Genomic DNA, 21,936 nt, shown 5'->3' on the forward strand with positions numbered 1-21,936 from the left:
TAAAAATAATGTCAGTTATCTTATAAATTATATAACATTTTCAGATTCATTTAAAGCCTTAAATCAAAGCAAATCTTCCAGGCAATGACAGTAGTTTGAAATACTAAAATAAATACAAGTAGCTGAAGCAATGCAGATTTTGTTTAAGTACTCTTTTTTTTTTGCTGAAGGTGAACATGGCTAGACTGGAAAAAAGTCACATCTTCTAAACAAATATGAATTTTTGGTATGATTTTACTTCTGCTTCTATCACATGGTAAAAGCTCTGGATATTGTTTTCTTCATTTCCCTAACTCACTCTCCTTCCCCAGTGTTTTTGTTTACTATGTAAAATGACTGACATAATCACTCTTTTCTCAGCCAGACCTGGGGTGGAGCAGAAAAATTCAACTCAGTTACAGTGATTTCTTTTTTTCCCTCACGTGCATTGTACTGGTTTAGGCTCAGAGTTAACCTTAGCTCACAGGCTGCTGAGTTTTGGATTTGTGACCAAAGCAGTGCTGGATAACACAGGGATGTCTCACTATTGCCAAAGTGGGCTTCCACAGCAAGACCTCTTCTGGTTTTGATGCTGCTCTGCCAGGGAGGAGGCTGGGGCTGTGCCAAGCTCTGGGAGGGGGACAGAGCCAGGCCAGCTGACCCAGCTGACCAAAGGGACATTTCACACCATGATATCAGACTCAGCAGTAAAATCTGGGTGAAGAACGAAGAGAGGAAAATGTTTGGAGTTTTGGCATTTGTCTTCCCATGGAACTTATTTGTGCTGAAGCCCTGCTTTCCTGGGAATGGACTGCAATCAATTAATTCCCTGTTTTACTTTGCTTGCATGCACAGCTTTTGCTATACTTATTAAACTACACTAATCAAACCACAGATTTTCTAATTTTGCCCTTCTGACTCCCCTCCCCATCCCACTGACAGGAGCTCACCTGCCCATCCTAACCCACAGCAGCACACAAACTCAGATAAAACTCCACAGGATGCTGTCATCTCAGAAGCACAAAATAACCTTAATGCTTTGACAAAGCTGGGCTGTCCCAGAGTGCTGGATGTTTTTGTTATGGTCTTTCTGATGAGTGAATCTCTGTGAGCACTTTGAAAGCTTTGTAGATAATTTTTTTTTTATTTTATTTTTTTGAACAGCAGAATATGAACACAAGCAATTTTCAATTCTGTGTCTGTAAGCAAATACAAAGCTTTCTGAGATTTAAATGACACATTTTCAAAAAGGCCTAAGCCCAGGCTTTGAAGTTATGTACATAATTTTGTGAGCCCAGTCATTTGCACAACAAACTATTACCAACTATCTGAACTTGAAGACCAGCAACTGACCAGAACTCAATAGCTTTTTTATACCAGCTGCAGGCAATTAATTTGTCATCTTTTTCTGGTGCCAGCTTCCAGCTACTCATTTCTACAAGTCTAATTACCTGAAGCCAATTTCTGAAAATTTGGTCCTGAAAACACAGGGTTCTGATTCTTCAAAAGAAACCAATCCAAAGTTGCAACTGTTATCAAAGCTTTGCTGGGATTATAACAGAAACTATGCACAGTTTCCTTAGCATACAATTATTTCAAAATTATGTTTCTCTAATTGAAGTGATCTAGCATTCCTGTTCCCCCACCTCCATTTTGATCATCCTGCCCATCATTTTTAGAGTAAAAGAAGTAGATCATAATGTAAAAAATTGAAAGGCAGAAGGTGAAAGAAGAGAGGGGAAAGAAGAGTATTCTAGAATTCTGTTTGTGCAAAGGATGCTTCTGGTTTTAACATATTTTATACTTGCTATAAAATATAAATCCATTTTGTTAGTATTCATGACTGAATTAATACTTTTATTTTCCTTAGGATAAGAGTGGGGATATACCATCATTGAAAATGACTGATTTATATCCTGCTTTTTTGCAACTCCTGCCTTTTCTCACGTCTATGGGGTGAGGATAACAGACCAGCACACCAAAGATAAAACCAGAGCACATATAGAAACTTTTTATGCCTTAATGGTTCTGTAGTACCTGCTGCAGTAAATAAACCCAGCAGGATAACACAGGGTCACTAAGAGACTTAACAACAGATTTCCCTGCTGCTGTTTTATTCGTAGGTTTTAAAAGTTGCAAGTGCTACCATGAAAAGCCTCCTCACAAAAGATGGCATTTGAGAATGATGATGTTTGTATCTGTTAAACAGCTCTGATTCACTCTGCTGTATTTGCAAGTAAAAATGTTTTTTTTTTTGCTCAGACTGCCTGGTGTATAACCTCAATCTGGAAACTCTGCATCAATCCGTGCATTGCTAGTAACCAGCACAAAATAGAAATTTCAGATTATTCACTGAAATACTTACTGACTCTGCTCTAAAGGGTGAAAGATGAAATAGGAACTTGTTATATTGAATACAAGATATAAACATGATACTGAAAATATACAAGGAAGAGACTCAAAAAGTAAGTGGATGCCATTTTTATACTTATTTTTCAAAGTGAAATCAAATGTTAAGAATTCTTTTAATAGCCCTTATAGCATATTAGATATTTTTTAAATGTCAAGCCACCGAAACTCATAAAATAAATTTTAAAATAAGCATAATTTTATAAATTCTAATACTGACATGTATATGACTTTTTTTTTTTAAATTTTATAACCTGGGCTTTAGTATTCTGCCTCTTGATTACTTAAGACAAACACTGACTTCATAATTAGAGTGTTTGAACACAGCCTGCTTGATCAGTTATTCAGTTCTGTATTTTTACTAATATCAAATTGTATTAAATGAGGTCTTCAATTATGACTTTTAAACTAATACTAGTAGACATATATATTTATTAGACACTAAATCTGACTTGGAAAAGCATTGTTTATCCTGTGTGGCAACACTTTAACCAATCTTTTTTTAACAGACACTACTTGTTTTGAGTGCTGTAAAGAAACTATCATGCAAGAATATAAAATGCAATTTAAAGGGGTATAACAATCTTTAATGGGTTTGTTTATGGCTTTTCTTTGTCTTTCTCTGTCTTGCTACAAAACACTCACCCTGGGCTGAGAAAAGATCAGAATATTATCAAATTCATCATTTAAGTTACAGTTATTCTGCAGAGTCTGATACTCAGCCTGGACTCAAAACTCCTGTTAGTCTTTCTGCTAATATTCCCTCCCTCACACAAGGAATAAAGAACCTACTCTGCCCTCTGATATAGAGAATCACAGAATTTTTTTATAACCATTGGAACTACCTGTTGTTCTGGAGTGTTTTAACAAATAATTAATGTGTCAGTTTTCTTTCCATTCGTTACTAAATTGCATCATAAACATTCTATTTGCCAAAGCTTTAGTGACTACTGGGATAATGCTTTTCCCTTTCTAGTTGTCTGGAGATAACTTTTGTGGTCTCTAACTGATTTTGTGTCAGTGGTGAAAAATAACTTGTGTGCACATTCTCGAAAGCACAATTCAAAATGCAGTGAGCATGAACAATGGAAGATTCAACCAACCCCTTTCCATGTTCCTGTGTGCACACTCAGAGCTTTGTGATGTGTGCTCAGGACTGTGGGTGTGATGCTGCCATGTAAACCTGGGGAAGCACAGCACTGCCAAGTGACAAGGTGTATTTAACGTGAAATCAGAGATGGCTAAAAGCTCTAAAAAGAAATTTCATGTAAAAACAAGAAGTGTTTTGCAGGGGATACAAGAGTGAGTGACAGTGGGGAAATGGGAGACATTACCTTTTCATTCCTGCAGTTGTTTAGACCCATGTTATTCATGGAGGGCAGTTTTCCATCAACACCATGAGGCTGCTGCTGCTGCTGCTGTTCCCTTTGGATCTGCTCTCGCATCTTTCGAGCCTCCTGAATGGCTTTCATTACTGTGTCCTGGTCCCCAAACAGGGCAGGTGAATTAAGACTGGAAAGGATATCTATAAACAGAGAACACATCTTGTTTAGGTAATTGTCTCAACTGGAACTCAGGGTAAGAACTCTGCTCTCACACCCTTAGAGCTGCACCCAGCCAACATCTGCAGGAGGAGTGGCAATTGTTGTCTGCTTGAATTACTCTACTGAAGTGATTAATTAACTCATACAAAGCTTTTCTGTTAGAAATACAACCATTGAGGCCTTGAGGTAGTCTAATATGGAGCTATCTGAGCATACCCATAGGCTCAAATTTAAATATGTGTTTAAAACAATAGTATTCTGAAGCTGAAACTGAAAACTTTTTAAGGTATTTAAAATAATTAATGAAAATAACAAAGGGGAAAAAAATCTAATTAAGCCATGAAACTCCATGTCTGTTCTTAGACTTTCTTTATAGAGAGAACCATCACTCTAGACGTCTGGATTTCCATTTCAGAAAGAGAACTCACATTTACTTTTTGGGGACAAAGGTCATTATCACCATAACATGAGTATAAATCTCTAAATCAGCAGAGAAAAAAAACAGTTTTCTTTTTATCACTCTGAACAGGAAGAAATTTTTAAACAGGCATCAAACTCAGGTAAGCATTGCTGTTACATCTTACAATGCTTTCATGAAGAGAAGAACCCCAGATATAGTTTTAGATTTGAGAGAAAAAGACAGCAATTATTTTGTGACTGTTTCTTTTTTTGTTGTTGCTGTGATAAAACTTTTATCCACTTCCTCCTACATGGAAGTATTCTTTATACTGCACATGGATAAATTGGTGCATATATATTCTAGCTTGGGAATTTTGGGTAATCACAGTTTGTGTGTGACCTGTACATCTGCCTGACCAGCAAATGCATTTTATAAAAGCTCTGAATTTGCTAGAATTCTGTACTAAAAAAAAAAAAAAAAAAAAAATTAAATACCACCAAAAATCCAAAACAATGACCAAAAACCCCTAAACAGGCTAAGATTTGGGATTAAACTTCAAAGAAAATTCTTGTATTCTTTTCATTTCACTGAATTTCAGCTGATTACAATACAGCAAATTCAACCTCGAAGGACCCTGAATTATTTTAAAATAAAAATGGTTAGGGGTTTCTCATATTTTATCCTGCTAACCAAATGCTTAATTTAACACTATGGCCTAAGTAAGAAGGGATTAGGACTGTGATGTTTTTATCCCATCCCATCAAGGGATAGGTCTGGTGACGTTTCTATCTGAATGAAACTCTCCCCTCCAAAATAAAAAAATCATATATTATAAGAAAACCCTCGTTCTTGCTGAGGAAAGTTTGCAACATTCTGAGCCATTTCAGCCACTAAGTCCCATTCAGGACCCTAAAGAAGCTGGGAACCATATTTGTCTGATTTTTAAAAAGATTTAGATTCATCACCATCTACATTTATTTTGGAATGTAGCAAAAGCTCCTACAAGGCTTGCTGATTTTTTGGTAATGTCTCCCTGTCTTTTTTATACTTAAGGACAGAGACAAAAATTTTTTATGACTTTACATGGAAAAATATTTATACCTTAGGCACTATTTGTCTTCTGTGTTCCTTTCTCTTGAATGGTCTATGACTTCAGATTGATATTTTATTTTTTAATGTAAGACAGTGCAATGATAGTTGCAAATAAATTGACAGGTAGAGCATCTAGATAGTTGCAGAAAATATCTTTCCAAGATCATGATGTTCCCAAGTGCTTGGGAATGGAAAAAACCCATAATTTTTATATATTTAATATATGTATTTAACATATCTATTCATTATTCACAAGTGTTTCTATATATTTTACAAGTACACTTGAGCTACAGATTGTGAATAAGTGGTCTGTAGTAAGTATTTAGTCACTGTTAAAATTTACTATTTGAACTTTAGGGCTGATCATCTACATTTTGCAGCTCTTGATTCTGTTTCTTGACTGGTTAAAGTAGTCTTCATACATAGTTTTCAGATCAATTTTGTTTCATCACTTAATAAGCTTAAAGAATCTTGAACACAGGTCAAAAATTCCCTCCTTGAAACCGTATGAATCAACAAAATCTTGACAGATGGGTGAAAAAATAACAAAACTATGATCAAATAGTAAAAACATGATCAAATAATAACATAAAAGGGCTGGAATGATGCCTTTCCATCTTTATTAAAAAAAAAAAAAAATCTATTTAGTATCTGGTGAGGCTCTATGGGCATGCAAAGTTTTTTTTTTCTTTTTTTTGAACGAGAAGTCAAAATTTAAAAGTCAACTTTGTGTGTATACACCCAGTAGATGCCTTTAGGAGAGATATTCACACAAACCTGTTTTACAAGTTTTATACATCTATCTTTATTTACTTCTGAGTGTATTTGTATGCATTCCCTACATTAAATATTTCTTTCCTGTGTTTGTCACACACTGATACGTCTCTTTGGATACTCTTGTAAAACTTTGAAAAGCATCACTGTAATTTTTATTTTTTTCCATTTTAAACAGAAATGCACACCCAAGTGACTACTTAATCCAGAACTAAGTGTGCTCAGGCTGGAGCTCCATGTGGAAAAGGTGCCTATTTTCTGCTTTCCCCAGGGCAGAGCAGTTACCTAAAGAGGATCCTCTTCCCAGGGACCCACTGAGCGGGCTGGGGATGCCACTCTTGTTTGTCACTGTCACCGGACTGCTTTTGCTGGCAGGGAAGAGATTCTGTGTTGGAGATGTTGGGGATTTGACAGGTTCAGCTGTTTTGGGTCGGGCTGAGAGATTCAGTGGCTGAGCTGCTTCATCCTGCGAGAGTTTAATGTAAATAACCATTAGGAAAAGACAAATGAAGGCATCACTTTGCAAGCAGCAGTTGCTTTACACCTCGAAGACAATACCACATTCTGCAGCAATAATAACAAAAGAAGCTAATTATCTGCCTCCTTTAAGATTCAACGAAAGGAAACCTCATTAATTTCTCTGTGTTATGCTTCTTATTTACATTAACTATGTGACTGGATCATTCTTTTTGCCAAATTAAAATTTGAATTAGCTCACATTACAGCTTAATTTCCTAATGTGTTTTCAGAGATCTAAATTAACCTAGGGCATTTACAAAGAATTATTTAAAATTTCCAGCAGCTCGGTAATGCTTTTACACTGGTTCTATTCGAAAAGTTCCTGGCACCATAAAAATAAGTTATGTAGCTTATTTTTAAATGTATTAGAAATAAAGGAATCAGAAGCACTACTATGAAAGAATCATTTGGAAATCCTGACAGCTCTTTGGCCCACATTTAGAGCTGCTGCTAGCTTATACATTCCATGCATCTAATTCAGAGTGCATGTTTTGTTTAGTGAAATAATCTATGCTGTTCCTCATAACAGGAGAAAAGAATTTCACAGAATTCAAATTCCTCTATTGTCAGGGTAGTGACTACATGCCATGCACTTTAAAATATTTTTTTTATTTTCTACTATTTAATTTTTTTAACTTTACGATATTTTACTATTAAAATGCCAAGTTTTTGGCAGATTTATGCAAAAATCGAAACTATTTTCCACATAACTGCTTTCTGCTGCTTGTTTGATGCTTCTGTATTACTCCTGTATTCTGTACTTATTTCTGCTGCATTTAACCTTTAGAATATCTGTATATTTTATTTTCATTAGGACAAGGAACATTTTTTAAGGGTGTGTAAATCTAGTATCAGCACCTTTACATGATTTGATACTTTTCACTTGCAACTGTGGAAGAAACTGTCTCTGACATATGTCTTGCTTCTGTGCTGTAGAATAGGTCCATTTAAAAATATCTCAACTTTTTGAAGAAGACTTATTCAAGCAATTAATTTCTTTGATAAGTATAAACATTTGCAGTGCGACCTTCCTCCCATTCTTTGAGCTTGCTCCTTCCACTTAATACATTAAGCAAGACAGAGCACTTGGAAAACTGTGAAATGGTGATTTTCTGTCATTAAAGAGCCTAGTAAGACAGATCTCTCATTTAAAACATGCCCAGAACAGAATTATGCTGGATGTAAGAGATTGTTCATATTTTAAAACACTGCACTGATCACTTTGGAGCTTAGAATTATGTCAAAATACAATAATACATCACATTATCTCATCTTTTCCATTCTCCTTACTGTCAAGCAGTGATTTAGCAGAATACATCTGGTCACACAGAACGCATTAAACAGGAGAAAGTAACAAACAGGTATTTATAATGCCATCATATCATCAGCTTTAAACTTTCACCATAAAACAACATGACATTTCCATTCTTCCTGGCCTTGGAGTGTGCACAAACCTCCACACCCTTTCAGGGTCCAGGTGGGAGCACAAGCTCAAAGGAACAAGGATCTGAGTCCATTTTGGTGCTTTTTGGCCACGCTTAGAGGTGACCTCTTTCCTTGCACAGGCACAAAGTGGCTTCCACAAACTTTCCCAAGAGTTCAGAGCCCCATTCAGACCATGAAGCTTGCCAGGCTAGGTACTGTGGACACATGCACATATGAATCTGTTCTAGTGTTCAATTTTTAAATACTGTTCCATCTAGTACTGATATGATAATGAAAGAACTCTAAACACTACCAGAACTTGTTTGTTTGTATTACATGGACAGCACTGTGATTTCTGCAAGGCAACCAAAAACTGGAAAACATTCTGGTCACTGACTTAGGGAAAACCTATCATTACTTCTTGAAAGATCTGACTTCTATAAAAGAATTGCACTAGTTCTATAAATAATGCATGTAGTTTATACAAACTACTTAAAAACAGAAAATATAAAGGATTTGTTAAGCAATGCATGACCATCAAAACTGTCACAGCTAACAAAGATAACAATCTGCAGAGACTGAATATAGGTACTGCCTTCATACTAATAATTTCTTCATTAGCTATTGGTATTTGTCCACACAAAGCACTTGCAGCTCATCTTTAACATTCTGAATGCAGTAGTGTGCTTAATAAAAATAATCATAAAAAGACTTCAATTTTATTAACATATACTTTAGTCCATTCAAGTTACATTATATAGGGAAACCCCCAGGAATTTGCATGTGGTCAGTTTTGTAATAGGACTCAGCTGGCCACAAACCTGGAAGAGTCTTGGCCTTGGTTCAAGCAGATATGTGCTTGAATTTAACCAGGGAAAATTTGATTCATGCAGCAAAGGTTTGGTTTGGTGTAGGTCCATTTGGCTCGCTCGCTCCCAGAATTACTTTTTCACATTACAGTAGTCAGTGGTATATTCTCAGTGCCATAAATCACTGGTGTTAGGTGTCACTACACTGTGGCAACTTTGCTGGAAGAGTTGTTCTTTGCTTTTGGTGGCTCCTGGATTGACCGGAGCAAACTCTGCGTCTGCGGTAAATTTCCCTGACTGCTCTCCAACCTGGCCTCGGATTACAAGAGGTAAAATATTAGACTAATACACATCTCCAGCTAAGTAAAGTGAATGCTTTGCTAAATAAATGTTAGATCTGGCCATAATGGAATAGTTTTTATTTATTAGTACTCTCAGCCTAGCAAAGAAGTGTCATGGAAATTTATCAGCCCAGGCAGAAATATCTACTCCCCCACACTTTAGCATGATGATTGATGATAATGAAAAAACAAATGATATTTTACTCTCACGTCAAAAATATGGTGGTGGGGGAAGAGAAACCACTACCTCAAGTGAGTAAAATCTTCTCAGGCTGCTCAGAAGCTAAGGAGTGTTTGCCTGTAAGGTGTTAGCAGCCAGCAAAAAAACCCCAACATATCCTCTCTCTCCCCACAAAGGCACTAGATGCCACCTTTAGATTTATTTTAACTGCTCAGCATTTATACCTCTAGCATTCAAATGGGTAAAAAAATCTGAACATTGATTTTCAATTTATTTTTTTTTTACAGTTTGGAGTAAATTGCTGCTTAGCATGTTTTTGATCCTCATGAAACCCCTGGGAAAGCACCAGGCAGTCCCAAAGACCCAAAGGCTGCTCCAGGGGTTTCACAGGGAGCACAGCACCCATTCCAGGCTCCTGGCTAATGCCATGCTGGAGCTGCCTGGTCCCAAGCTGGGGAGAATAAGCAGGCACGAGTGCAAAAGCAGCGAGGAGCAGCGTGGTTGTCAGCAGCTGTGTGAAATCAGCAAAAGTCAAATCAATCTGCAGCCACACAATGTTTTCCCCAGAGCCCTGACTTACATATTGTTTTCACAGGAGGCTGTTCCAAAATTGTAGAATTAAGTACAGCTAAGAGGTTTGTAAAATAATTAGAAGCTCTACAGCCTCTCTCTTACCCTAACAATATAAGCCAGCGCCACATTTTAAGATATTCAAGAGTTCAATGTGAAACAATTCATGAAATGGATGCCATTTATGTGTGTTAGCAGATTACAAACTGAAATCTTGAAAATATCACATTTTACTGATGAATCTGTTGTGCTGCCTCTGGTAGAAGAGGGATGCCTGGCATTTTTGGAAACAAGTGAACGCTTTCACTTCCCCTCTCTCTACTGATAATACAGCACTAAAATGGAACTTTTTATCTGAATATTGAAGAACTGTACAGTGGTTCAGCTTCCAATCACAAAACAATTACAGAGATCATTTGCTTTTACTGCCCTCCTCAAACACCAGCTCTTTTCTTTACTGAAAAATACCTTAACTTGAGTTACCGGGCTGGTCCCTCTCTTCTCATTTTTCATCCCAGTGGGTGAAAGTGCCCCTGTTGTATTTGGTGGCTGTGGAGTAGATGGCATTTTGGCTCCAGGAGAAACTTGCATGCTTGCCAGCTGAGCTGCATACAGTTGCTGGAAGACAAGAAGATATACATATATTCCTACAATATTCCTAAAGATAAAAGCTGTAAAAAGACTTTTTTTTTTTTTTTCCCACTGGTATGTCTTCTCTTAAAAGTTCTTTTTCAGCTCTTGTTTGTGGCTTCCCTTCCTGCTATTTGCAGAAAGAGAAAAAACAAAGTCTGGAAAACTCCCAAACACCAATATCTTTTTTCCTCATTTGACTTTTGCTGATTTTTCTTGATTTTTTTTTTTTTTTTCCTTCTTGCTAATAATGGTCATGGTGTTGAGCAAAAAATTACACTGTGCCTGAATATTGAAAACAAAGTTGGTAAAATTATAAGTCTGTTTATGAAAAGGAGGTATAAGCCTCTGTCAGAAACAATAATAATCCAGGTCTTTGTGTTCTTAGTAAGAAATTAACCACTAACTCCAGAAACTTCACTGGGAGCTGCCACAAGAACAGTTTCCTACCAAAAGGAGAAATTAAAATGGCCAAAAAGGTATGTCTCCATCTCTCTGTACAGTGATATATCTTCTACAAATACTAATAATGAATCTAGGCCTTAAAAGTTCCTGTAAGTAGTGATGGAAGCACAAAAAAAAAAAAAAAAAAAAATTCTAGTGGAACTTTTAAAAAGTTTAACTGAAACCTACGACTTTTATATTTAAATAAACAATCCCAACCAATAAAAAGTGTTTACTGAACAAACCCAATTTGGTCCAATTTCTTTCCAGTGACCAAACTTAAAGCCTCACCTTGAATTAAGAGTCATGAATAATTCTTCTGCCATGAACAAGGAAGATCCTAATCCCTCTCCTACACATAGATCTACATAAACTTTGCCTTATTAGTGAGAAAAAAAGCCAGGTGGTTTGTATGTAATTTCCAACATTACTATCATTCAGATGGACAAATAAAAAAAATTACAGTAATCAAAAGCAGACCTTTCAGCACATGTAATTAAATGAAAGCTTAATAAAGAATAATTTGCTAGAGCCAGATGTGCTTATGTCATAATTGTTGCTTTCTTTGGAACAATTTTTCTGGTGTAACAAGGCTCCACAGAAATGAAAGTTTCACAATGCTGGAAGTTCAGTGACTCAGTGGCGAGACAAACGTGGGAGGGAGGGGCAGAGCCACAGCTCAGGGTGACAAATGAAAACTAGTGTTTGTTTCTTTCTTCCCACCCCTTCCCAGTACCACACAGGAACTACAAAAGGATCACAGATCAGTGTTTTGAAAGTAGTGGTGTTTAAATATTTTTGGCTAAGGTATCAGGTTTCTTTCCTATGTTAGAGGGAAAAAAGATTGAAAAATAGAAAAAAAAATTCCCAGCTATTTGTGACATCCTGGAGAATGAAAATGAAGCCTTTCATACAACAGTAGGTGGGTTTTTTTCCCCTACTAATGCGATATTATCCCTTTTAGAATATTCTCAGGGTCAACCTTTGCTTGCTTAATAGGATGATCTGCTTAAATGAGAGTCAAAAGCACATTTCACAAACTTTTGAAATCAGCTCAGGAATAATCAGGCACTGCACTATGAAAGAGATAGCACAATAAACTTGAATGCAATTTAAAGACAAAATCCAACAATTATAAAGGCTTTCTCAAAATTCTGTCTGTTTGCCTATAAATACTTTCCTTTCTTTTTAAACAATTTAACTTCTTCAACTATCTGAAGATTACTTGTACCTTATTAAAGAAGACTAAAACTTTTGTACAGTACTGTGTGTTGCACTTTCAAGAGTTTGAAAGAAATTCTGTGTAAAAATAAACTTGGATTTTTCAATTACAGTTGAAAATAATTTCCTTCTCAGGTAAGCCATCAGGGCACAAGAATGTGGGGTATAAGTTATTCTTTCTACAGTATTCCATTTTTTTTATAAAAGATAAAACTTGATTGTCAATTGTGGCAACTAAAATAGTGTGGTGGTTTGACCTAGGCTGGCTGCCAGCCTTCTCTTCCACTTCAGCAGGATGGGGGAGAAAATAAGATGGAAAAACTCAAGAATCAAAATAGAGACAGGGAGATGTTACCTTCACAAGCCAGAAAAAAAAAAAAAAAAAAAAAAAAAAAAAAAAAAAAAAAAAATTAAAAAAATAAAAAAAAATAAAGCCACCAAACTTGGCAGAAGAATTTATTTATTCTGATTTGTAGAGCAGGACTTGCTGGTCACCTGGGTCCCACCAGGACCAGCAATAGAAACACCCACAGCATGTTGAGATTTAACATCAAAAAAAGTGGGCTGTTCTAGTCACTATCTAGGAAACTGATTGATTTTGGAAGTGCAAACAGGAAAACTAGAATAAAATTAGAATTTTTCACCACTCCCCCCCCAGGGTGTTGAGGGCTGTATTGGCTGCACTGCAAGTCCTGTCAGGGAGAAATGTTCCTAAGGGAAGAGAGAATAAAAGAAATTTTATCATTTATATATCAGTATGTGTATATAAATCATGACTGGGTTATTCCAAGGTCTTAGTACTGGCTTTACCCTGGCATTTCTGTAAATTTATTTTAAAATATAGCAGCAAATGTATAAATAAGTAACAGCAATTGGCTTTCTGCTTTGCTTAAAACAAAGCTGTTCTACAAGCAAGGAGAAATACTGCAAGAATTCACACCAGCACTAGCAACATTGCTGTGTGGACTGGAAAGCTGTATAAGTTTTAAATACCAGTTTGCATGGGGAGCTAGCCAGTGTGGAGAAATATGTGCTTGCCACCATTGCAGTGAAAAAAAAAAAAAAAGGATATTTTTGCAAATACCACTGCTGTGGCTTAAAATGGCAATTTAGGACCTCACATTGAGATGGTCAGATTGTGAAGCTTTTATTTGCAAGACTGAGGAGAGGAATAAAACCCAAACATTGAATGAATGTTGACTGTTGGTTTTTAAAGCAAAATTTTCAATTGAATTTTTTCAACTGAAATTCTTACCTACAAACTATTTCACAAGTTAAAAAATTAAAATGCCTTAAACAGTGAAACATCTTATTTTTGATCTATGTCTATTACATAAAGAGAAGAGCATTTTATAATGCTAACCACTGACTCAGGCTCTTGATTACAAATTAGATATTAAGAAACATCAAGTATTCATGATTGTTTTAAGAAGCCTTAAAATGTATTAGCATAGTTTTTATTTTTTTTCTCAGAGGTTGCAAAGTTAGATTCTTACTATCCAGTTCCCAGCATCTAAATAAAAGTAATGCTGATTTTGAATTTCTCAGTCCTCCTGAAATAGTTAAAAATTTTTAAGTCCAGCTCACTTAAGGTATATAAACAAGGATGCAGCTTTGCAGTTTTCAGGACCAGGCTTATTCTAATGTCAGATTTGACACCCAAGGGTGGGATTTTGAAATTCCACAAGGCTCAGGGCAATGGCAAGTCAAGCCTCACATTTAAGCACCTATGATTTCACAGGCTCACAGACTTAAGAACCTGTTACTAAAACTCTATTCCAGCTGTAATCAACTAAAAATCTGAGGGGAATTTATGAAAGTTGGAGGTCACTATGAATCTGAATGATGTCCATCCATCTAAAAAAAATTCCAACAAAAAGCAGAGTGCTGTACTCAGCATGTGTACAGAACTGCACAAGCACACACTGATTTTTTTACCTGGGAATGGCAGAGTTCACACAAAGCCTTTGATAGAGCTTAGAGCTACAACCAGTCAAGAAGACTTGAATAACAAACCAAAATAATAATCCTGTTGTGATGGTGATGGTGTTTCCTGCCACAGAAATTGCCTACAGAATCTGATGAATTATTTCAATTTCACTTTTCTTATAAAAAGCATCATCCACGATCTAGAATTTATCTAAAAAGCTATGAACTAATAACAGACCATCTTGACTGATCCAAATGGTAAAACCTTTTCTAATGCCATCTAAATTTCAAAATGTCTCTGTGAGATAATTTCATAAGACAGAAGCATAATTGCCTTCACTGCCAGTATTCTATTCATGCCTTGCCAGAAGACAAAGGCCTTAGGCTCACACATTACTTTCAAAAGTTTTTCATCTCAAACATGTTCCTCTCAAACATTTTTTCATCTATTTTTTTCAGCTAGTTTTCAATAATCAAAACTCTTTCACTGGCTCAAGTCCTTTTCCCTATGATTTTTCTCTTGCACATAAGTCTGTGACATTTCTGGACACATTCTCTGCTGAATGACACTCAGCATGGCAAATAAGAACAGAGCAAAGCTTTCTATGCACCAGAAGTTTTTCCTTCTTTTTGCAGCAGGAATATTCATACTTATGTCTTAGGCTGCATCATCTGTGTCTAAAAGAATAAATAAGAGTAAAGAATTTTGAGAATTAAATGTTATAGAAGTGGTACATGGTGAAGAAAACAGAATGTGCCACAAATTCATAGAATCACTAACACTGAAGCAACCTCTGAGATCATCAATTCCAACCATCAGCCTTGCCCTGCCATGTTCACCACTAAACCAAAGTGCCACATCCACATCATAACCCTTTTACCAGGGGCTTGTCAAGGACAGACTCTGGAGAAAAATTGGTTTTGAGAAGATACTTCAATAAGGAGTAAGTGAGAGGGAGCTTCTTTAGATGTACAGTCTCAGGAAAAAAAATGGAGAGACCAGTTGCACTCATATATACAGGAAAAGAAGGGAAGGGCTGGAGAATTTCAGCTGACTCTGTGGTGAGGGAGCATTTGGTCACAGCTGTGGGGATAGAATTTAGATGTTATTTTTGCAGCAGAATTCTGAAGAAACCATAGGAAAGCCATGTGTGAAATATGGGGATAAAAAAAAAGAGTGGCTGCAATACTCAGTGGAGCAGATAATCAAAGTGTGGGTGATGAGGGCTGGCCCAGCACAATAAATTGCAATGGGTGCACTTGGAAGATGCATCTCAAAGATTTTCAGTAGAAGGTGGCTTGCTTGAAGTAGAAAGATCTGTTCTAGAAACTTTCACCCTTTTTTTTTTTTTTTCCTTGGGGAAAAATGCTAAATTTTATGAACCCTGATTAATTCTGAAGTCTCTCATTACTAAAAATGGAAGCCCTATGTTACATCTTCAACAAATACATTTGCTACAGTAAATGAAACTGAACAATAAAGCTACTGAGAATCAAGTGAGAATCCTTATTTGTCAGCATTTTAAATGAATTGTGCAAAGCTGAAATATCTTATTTATAGAGATGAAAGTTCAGCTATTTAGACAATGAGTAATTTGGTTTCTAAAGATGAAAAACTCTAAGGAGTGACTGCAAGTGCTGTTGAAATCCTGCACTACAAGAGGTAATGCAGTTATTTTTTCCCTAGTATATTTAGTAAGTAGTGTTGCAAAGCTATAATACCAGCATTTTCCTTCTGAGTACATAGCATGCAATAATAATACTTAGAACTATCTGATGACAAAGGGTTTTTACAAGTTCACCAAACCAGCAACATCTTTACCATTTCCAGCCCACATTTCTGAAAGGAAGCTACTGCAAACAAAACAATCCCACCTTCAGTGGGACTGCCTGTTTTTAATTATTGGTGTAGTGCTGCTTGAAAAAAAATTTAATGTCAAACAGATTAAAGGAAAGACAGTTTCAGTTTGAAAAAGTTTTTCTTTTGTTTGGAGGAAGAACAGATTAGTGTTCACACCCATGTTGTGGGTGTCACAGATAATAACTATGGAAATAAAGTTTAAGTGCTGACCTGAGCCCAGAGTCACTGGTATAACCCTCAGCACTTCAGGAAAGGCAACATTTTCAGAAAGCAGTGTAAAAGCTTGAATATCCTACTCCAAAATTTCAGACACGTATTAATCTAAGTGCAAGAACTGCTTCTAAAATAATGTTAATTGTACTCATTCCTTCCCATTTTTGTATATAAATACTTTTTTTTTTTTTGTATTGACGTGTCTTTTGCACCAAATATGTTGTGACTAACACTGCAGTCAATTGCCTTACTAGACCACCAAGGCAAGGAATGGGATTATAAGCTTATGTATATATATCTTAAAAATAAAAAAAAATCCCCACCACCCAAAAGAGTCGCTCTTCTCTTTTTTTAAAGATTCTTCCCATGTAGCTGCTCAGAATGAAAGGTAGCCTAACAGAAAACAACATCCAGCATCACAAGACAGCCTAAGTAACCCATCAGCAGCTTAACCATGTGACAAAGCCAGGGGCAGCTCGAAGGCAGCCACAGCCTGTGGAGTCTGCCAAGGAGCTAGATGCCATCACCAGAAAAACACCTTCCCAGGCTCAGCATCTGTGCCCTGGCAGAGCCCCCCCACACAAAAGGAGGTGCAGGAAGAGGAGGAAGAGAAGGAAAGGTGAACAGAAAATTGTAAAGGAATTGTGCATATACATGAAAGCAACACTTGGTTGAATTTAAAAATCTAAATCTTGAGAAAACCAAAGCTTTTGCTGAAAAAACACAAGATCCCTTCAAGACAGAATATTTTATGTCAAAAGTGTATATTTCCTTTTGTTCCTGTTATCTGCTTAAAAAGTGTATTTTATAAATTTATGATGATGAAATTTAGATGTCTTGGAAGCATTTCCTCGGTTTTCTAAGAAAAATGCTAACAAAGCAAAATCAGGTGAGTTTTACAGACCTTTTAGGACTGTGGGCCAGACTCTAATTTTCACATGTGCCACCACACAGATAACAAACAGCTTAGTATTTAAGAACCAAAAAGTATGCATCATCTTAACTCAGAATTTTATGCTGAATAACAGACTTTTTTGGCTCTACATGGGTATATTTGAAAGGGCATTGATCAAGAACAGCTACACGAAATTGGAATAAAATTTAGGGGGAAAGTGTCTAATTTAGAAGCATGATAAATAAGAAGCAATAATTATTGAGCATCCTTCTGTTTCTTTACAGAATCCAAGTGCCATAAAGATATAACAGCACCACTTTTTCTTCCCCTGCTCTCTCGTGTCCAACGTGTCCATGGTGGACACAACGTTCTGATTTTAAACACTCACAGATCCCTCTCCTGCAGAGCCTGCTCAGCATTAGAGTGTGAGTATTCCCTGCATCTTCCCCTGATACACCAAACACCTCTGCAAAAAGGCACTGAGGTGCAGCACAAACAGGCTGCTAATGAATTATCATAACTAATGCCATAATAACAAAGATTGTTGCCGTGATTATTTGTGCGCTTGCTGACTAATGCGCTCTCCGATTTATTAAAACCCAATATGTGCAAACAAACTAACTGGATCTGTGAAAATACAAATAATACATTTTGTAGTCACAGGCAGAATCAGAGGCGTTCAGTTTTCCCTTTACATTCATCTGTGCATTGAAAAACATTCTTTCTTATCTAAATAATTATTTTACCTGTTATTCATATTCATTCACTTCAGAGCTTTTGGCTAGTTTGTTGTTTGGGGTTTTTTGTTGTTGTTTTTTTTTTTTTTAACTATTAACACCAGTCATTTCAGTGTCTGTCAGTTGTTATTGTATATTATGTCAAAGGAAATTTTTATGTGGCCCTAAATTCCTCTCAGTTCCTGCCTGCTTAGGAGAGACACATGCCTGTATTGCTTTAATCTCAAACAGCAAAGTAACAGTTGCCTAATTTCACCACTGAGTGTCTGCCAGTCACAACTCCTTTCACTGACCACAAATTCTTTGTACTGGTTCAGAAAAAAAGAAAAAAAATCACTCTCATCTCTTCTGCTGCCCTGCTGTGGCTAATGGCCAGCCCAAACCGAAAATAAAAGAATCTCTCCACATTTCAGATACTGCAGCACGTATTGTTGTAGTACTGCAAAATAACAGCTTTATTTTGTTAAAAGGGCCTAACTTTAAGTGGACCATGGAATATTTATGGCTCTCAGTAGTCCTTTGAAAGAGTTATCTTATGTTTTTATGCCGATCATGGGTCAGAGGTTCAAATCAGCACTTCTTTCTGTCACTCCTTATATGTTTTACTATAATTTACAGCTCAGCAAGAGGACTCATAAAACAAAAGTGTCTATTTTACTTCAGCAACTAATTCTAGCTAATCAAAGCTTTCCAGCCAAACAACCCAGCATGAAACTCTGCGTGGAAAATATGCAGAGAACAAAGCGTTTTGTCAAATAACACATCTCATGATGTAAACACATATGTCTCTTATAGGAAATTTTATCGCTTCCACATTATCGGCGCACAAAAGGAGCATTCTTGCTGCAGACCTGGTGCGACTGTGGAGCCATCGTCATTGGAAACAAGAGCCTGATTAGGTTCCCACACAGATATGAATAGATTTTCTTTTTTTAGTGTAATGCTGCCTTTCTTATTTCTTAAACAGACTGGTAATTGTGGCTGTAAAAACAGTGGATTGTGTTTGGACGGCATTTGTTTCTTCATATTTTTTTTAGCTACCCAATGACACCAATTATCCCATATGGTTGTCCTCTTCTGGAAAGTCTGAGTTAATCCACAGCTGTGAAGATGAAGACTCACCCAGCAGGCTCTAAATCTGGTGGGTCTCTTGTCTGTTAATAAAGTCCACAGTCTGCTGGACAGATGTTAAGAGGATCTGTATAATAAGTCAGTGACAAAGACCCAGACTTCTCCTGAGGAAAACAATTAGCTAAAACATATCTATTCTTCATAATTTTACATTTCTTGCTTCATCTTTTGGAGAAGAAAATTTGCTTTACTTCATAGAGGAGCCTCATAGTAAATACAAAGGTCCTGCTCTAAATATGAATGGACTAACAAACCACACTGGCTTGTGTACTGAAGAAATGATAGATCTTTTTGTCCATGACCTATTCCTGCATGCTGTGGTTCCTACACTATTATTTTAAGTTTGGGTTCATTCATCATAATATGGTGGGAGCCTGAATAGGTATTGTCAGCTATAAAATATCTACTTAAATTTATAATGTTAGGGGAAATGCAAACTGAAGATAAAATTAACATTTTACTAGGTTTTTGTTAAAAGTTATTAACATTGCCCTTTATGAAATAAAGGAATTACAGGTAATACTTTTCATCCCCAAGGGCCATGCTAATGTTCTGGGGGAAAAACTAACTAACTAACTAAGTAGCCAAAACCCCAAAACAAACCGAAAAACAATTAGAAGAATCCTCATAAAAACAAAAACCAAAACAACCCACCCAAACAAAAAAAAAAAACAAAAACAAAAACAAAAAACAAACAAACAAAAAAAAAAAACACCAAAAACACAAGGAAAGAATGTGGAATGAGAAGACACCTGCAGCAAGACCCATGTTTAGAGCCTTACTCACTTTTTCCTATCCCCACCTTTTTCTCTCCATGGCTAGACAGCACAGACATCCAACCCCAAAGTCTCTCTCAGTCACAGTCATGTAAATTTGGAGAAATGCTACAGGCTTAAACACATGCACCAGTGCAATAAAGAACTTACTTGCCTTCAGGCATATGTGCATTAAGGTGCTCTTAGGATCACTTCTGTTTCATTTGCAAACTTTATTTCTTGTTCTTTTGACCTGCTCCTGCTTTGACACAATGGATTAGAAATGGCCATCAAAACAGCTCTCCCTGCTCTGCTGCCTGGGTCAGCATCTCTCAGGCAGGCATCATCCCTGAGATGGCTTTGATTTCATTGAATTCTGACATTTAAATACAATCTCTCAGCAACTGCCTGTTCAAAACCTATTTACTGTAAGGCTGAGGACAAAGCCAAGAAATAATGCTTAGAGCTCAAATAAATTAGCAATCACTGCAAGTGGCTAAGACAATGTACATAATTTGGCACCTGGCAGTTGTCTCTGTAATATTGTGTTTGTTTCCCCTTAGGAAGTAAAGCTGATGGTTTATTAGTTTTACAGCACCTTGACAAGTTTTCAAGATAAAATGTCACCTCATCAACCTACAAAGCTGCTGGAAATTTTTCATGAGACAGCATGAAAATAGTGAAAGAAAATTTCAATTTCTGAAAATAAAAAATTCAAAAATATGACTTGAAATTTTTACACAAGTAAAGTTCAGGCAGTACATTAGATATTTTAATATCACCATAGAATATACGTAACGTGCCTATTGAAAAAAAGTGACTACTCATGTCACAGTGTCAGAGAGTGTGATATTTAAATCAGACTTTCAATTTTTTTCAGTGTCACTGATTAAAAAATCTAACCCTGTAAAGTATAGGTACTGATCCCCAGTCCCCTAGAGAGAAAACTAAATTTCTGCCATGGTCAGAAAAGAACAAAAGGTTGGCCAAAAGCCAACAGGGGGAACACAGTAACAGCTACCAAAGCACACAAATAAAACAAAACAAAACAAAACAAAATTTAAAAACATATATATGAAATTGAATGCCTTCTCTGTCAATATGGAGCTCTTACTTTCTGAAGAACAATTCCCTTGCTAAGGCACTGACTGGAAGGAGAGGCAAAAATCCTCACTGACTTGGCGGCCGTGTCACACCTCATTTCACTCTTTTTATTTTTTTTTTCCCCTTTCCAAACAGACTGAGTGTTGGTCTTCTGAGAATATGATGCTAAGCCACTTTTCCTGTAGAGTTTTTAAACTGGGCCTCTGAGAAAGGGTTTGATACAATTCAATGACTGAAGTAATACCTTTGTCCATCTGAGCATTAAATGGCCCATTGAAATACAGCTTAGTTAGAAAGAATTTCAGTAAATGGTGCTTTCTAATTTTTTTTATTATTATTATTATTATTCCTTTCCCAACAGATTACAGCCTGGATCTGAAAATGCAGTTCAATCACTTTTGGTTGCCTCTTAGGTCAGGCCTTTCACCAGTGTTAATTAAATATAACCCCTTCAGAATACTGGAGGTTAAATGAGAGCAACAAACTGGTCTTCTTCAAATATTACCTCACACTCTGCAAAAAACTGTATTCTATTTGGGAGGACCCTTGTTCAAACTATTGGTCTTAACAATAAAAAATTTACTGGGAGCAGGGAGGGGTGAAAACCATGCTAAATGCTATTTTATCCAACAGCCAGTAACCACTAAACATTAAACACCTATTTCCATGCAATATACCATGTCTATTGTGTTTAAATAACACACATCATAAAGGAAACTGCAGCAGCAGACAATTTAGGCTGTAGCAGCACATGCAGCAGAATTTTCGACTTGATAAAGTGAAACTATAAAGAGTCCATGCATAAGTCAGACAGCTTCCATACCTAATATTCTTCCCTGCAGCTATTAGAAGTTCACATTTTTGTCTCTCGTAGGCATGCACATTAGTTTACCTACAATTTCATGTATTCAGTCACATTTTGTTGTCTGCTCCCTACAATTTGACTAGAGCATGAAATTGGAAAGTAGCTGAA

General features: G+C 36.4%; 1 protein-coding gene across 8 annotated transcripts in view; it reads right to left on the reverse strand.

Annotated features, from left to right (window-relative positions):
- SOX6 (SRY-box transcription factor 6) overlaps window positions 1-21,936 on the reverse strand; it is a 360,677-nt gene that overhangs the window by 50,917 nt on the left and 287,824 nt on the right. For 6 of the 8 annotated variants that reach the window (XM_056492466.1, XM_056492463.1, XM_056492467.1 and 3 more), the window contains 3 exons: window positions 10,512-10,661; window positions 6,484-6,664; window positions 3,723-3,913 (listed from right to left, as the gene is read on the reverse strand). In XM_056492466.1, coding sequence (XP_056348441.1) covers window positions 3,723-3,913; window positions 6,484-6,664; window positions 10,512-10,661 — 522 coding nt within the window. The remainder of the gene's footprint in view (window positions 1-3,722; window positions 3,914-6,483; window positions 6,665-10,511; window positions 10,662-21,936) is intronic. The other 2 variants (XM_056492469.1, XM_056492470.1) reach the window with 1 other exon arrangement.

The sequence above is a fragment of the Oenanthe melanoleuca genome, chromosome 5 (genome assembly GCF_029582105.1).
Source record: "Oenanthe melanoleuca isolate GR-GAL-2019-014 chromosome 5, OMel1.0, whole genome shotgun sequence".
Classification (NCBI taxonomy): Eukaryota; Metazoa; Chordata; class Aves; order Passeriformes; family Muscicapidae; genus Oenanthe; species Oenanthe melanoleuca.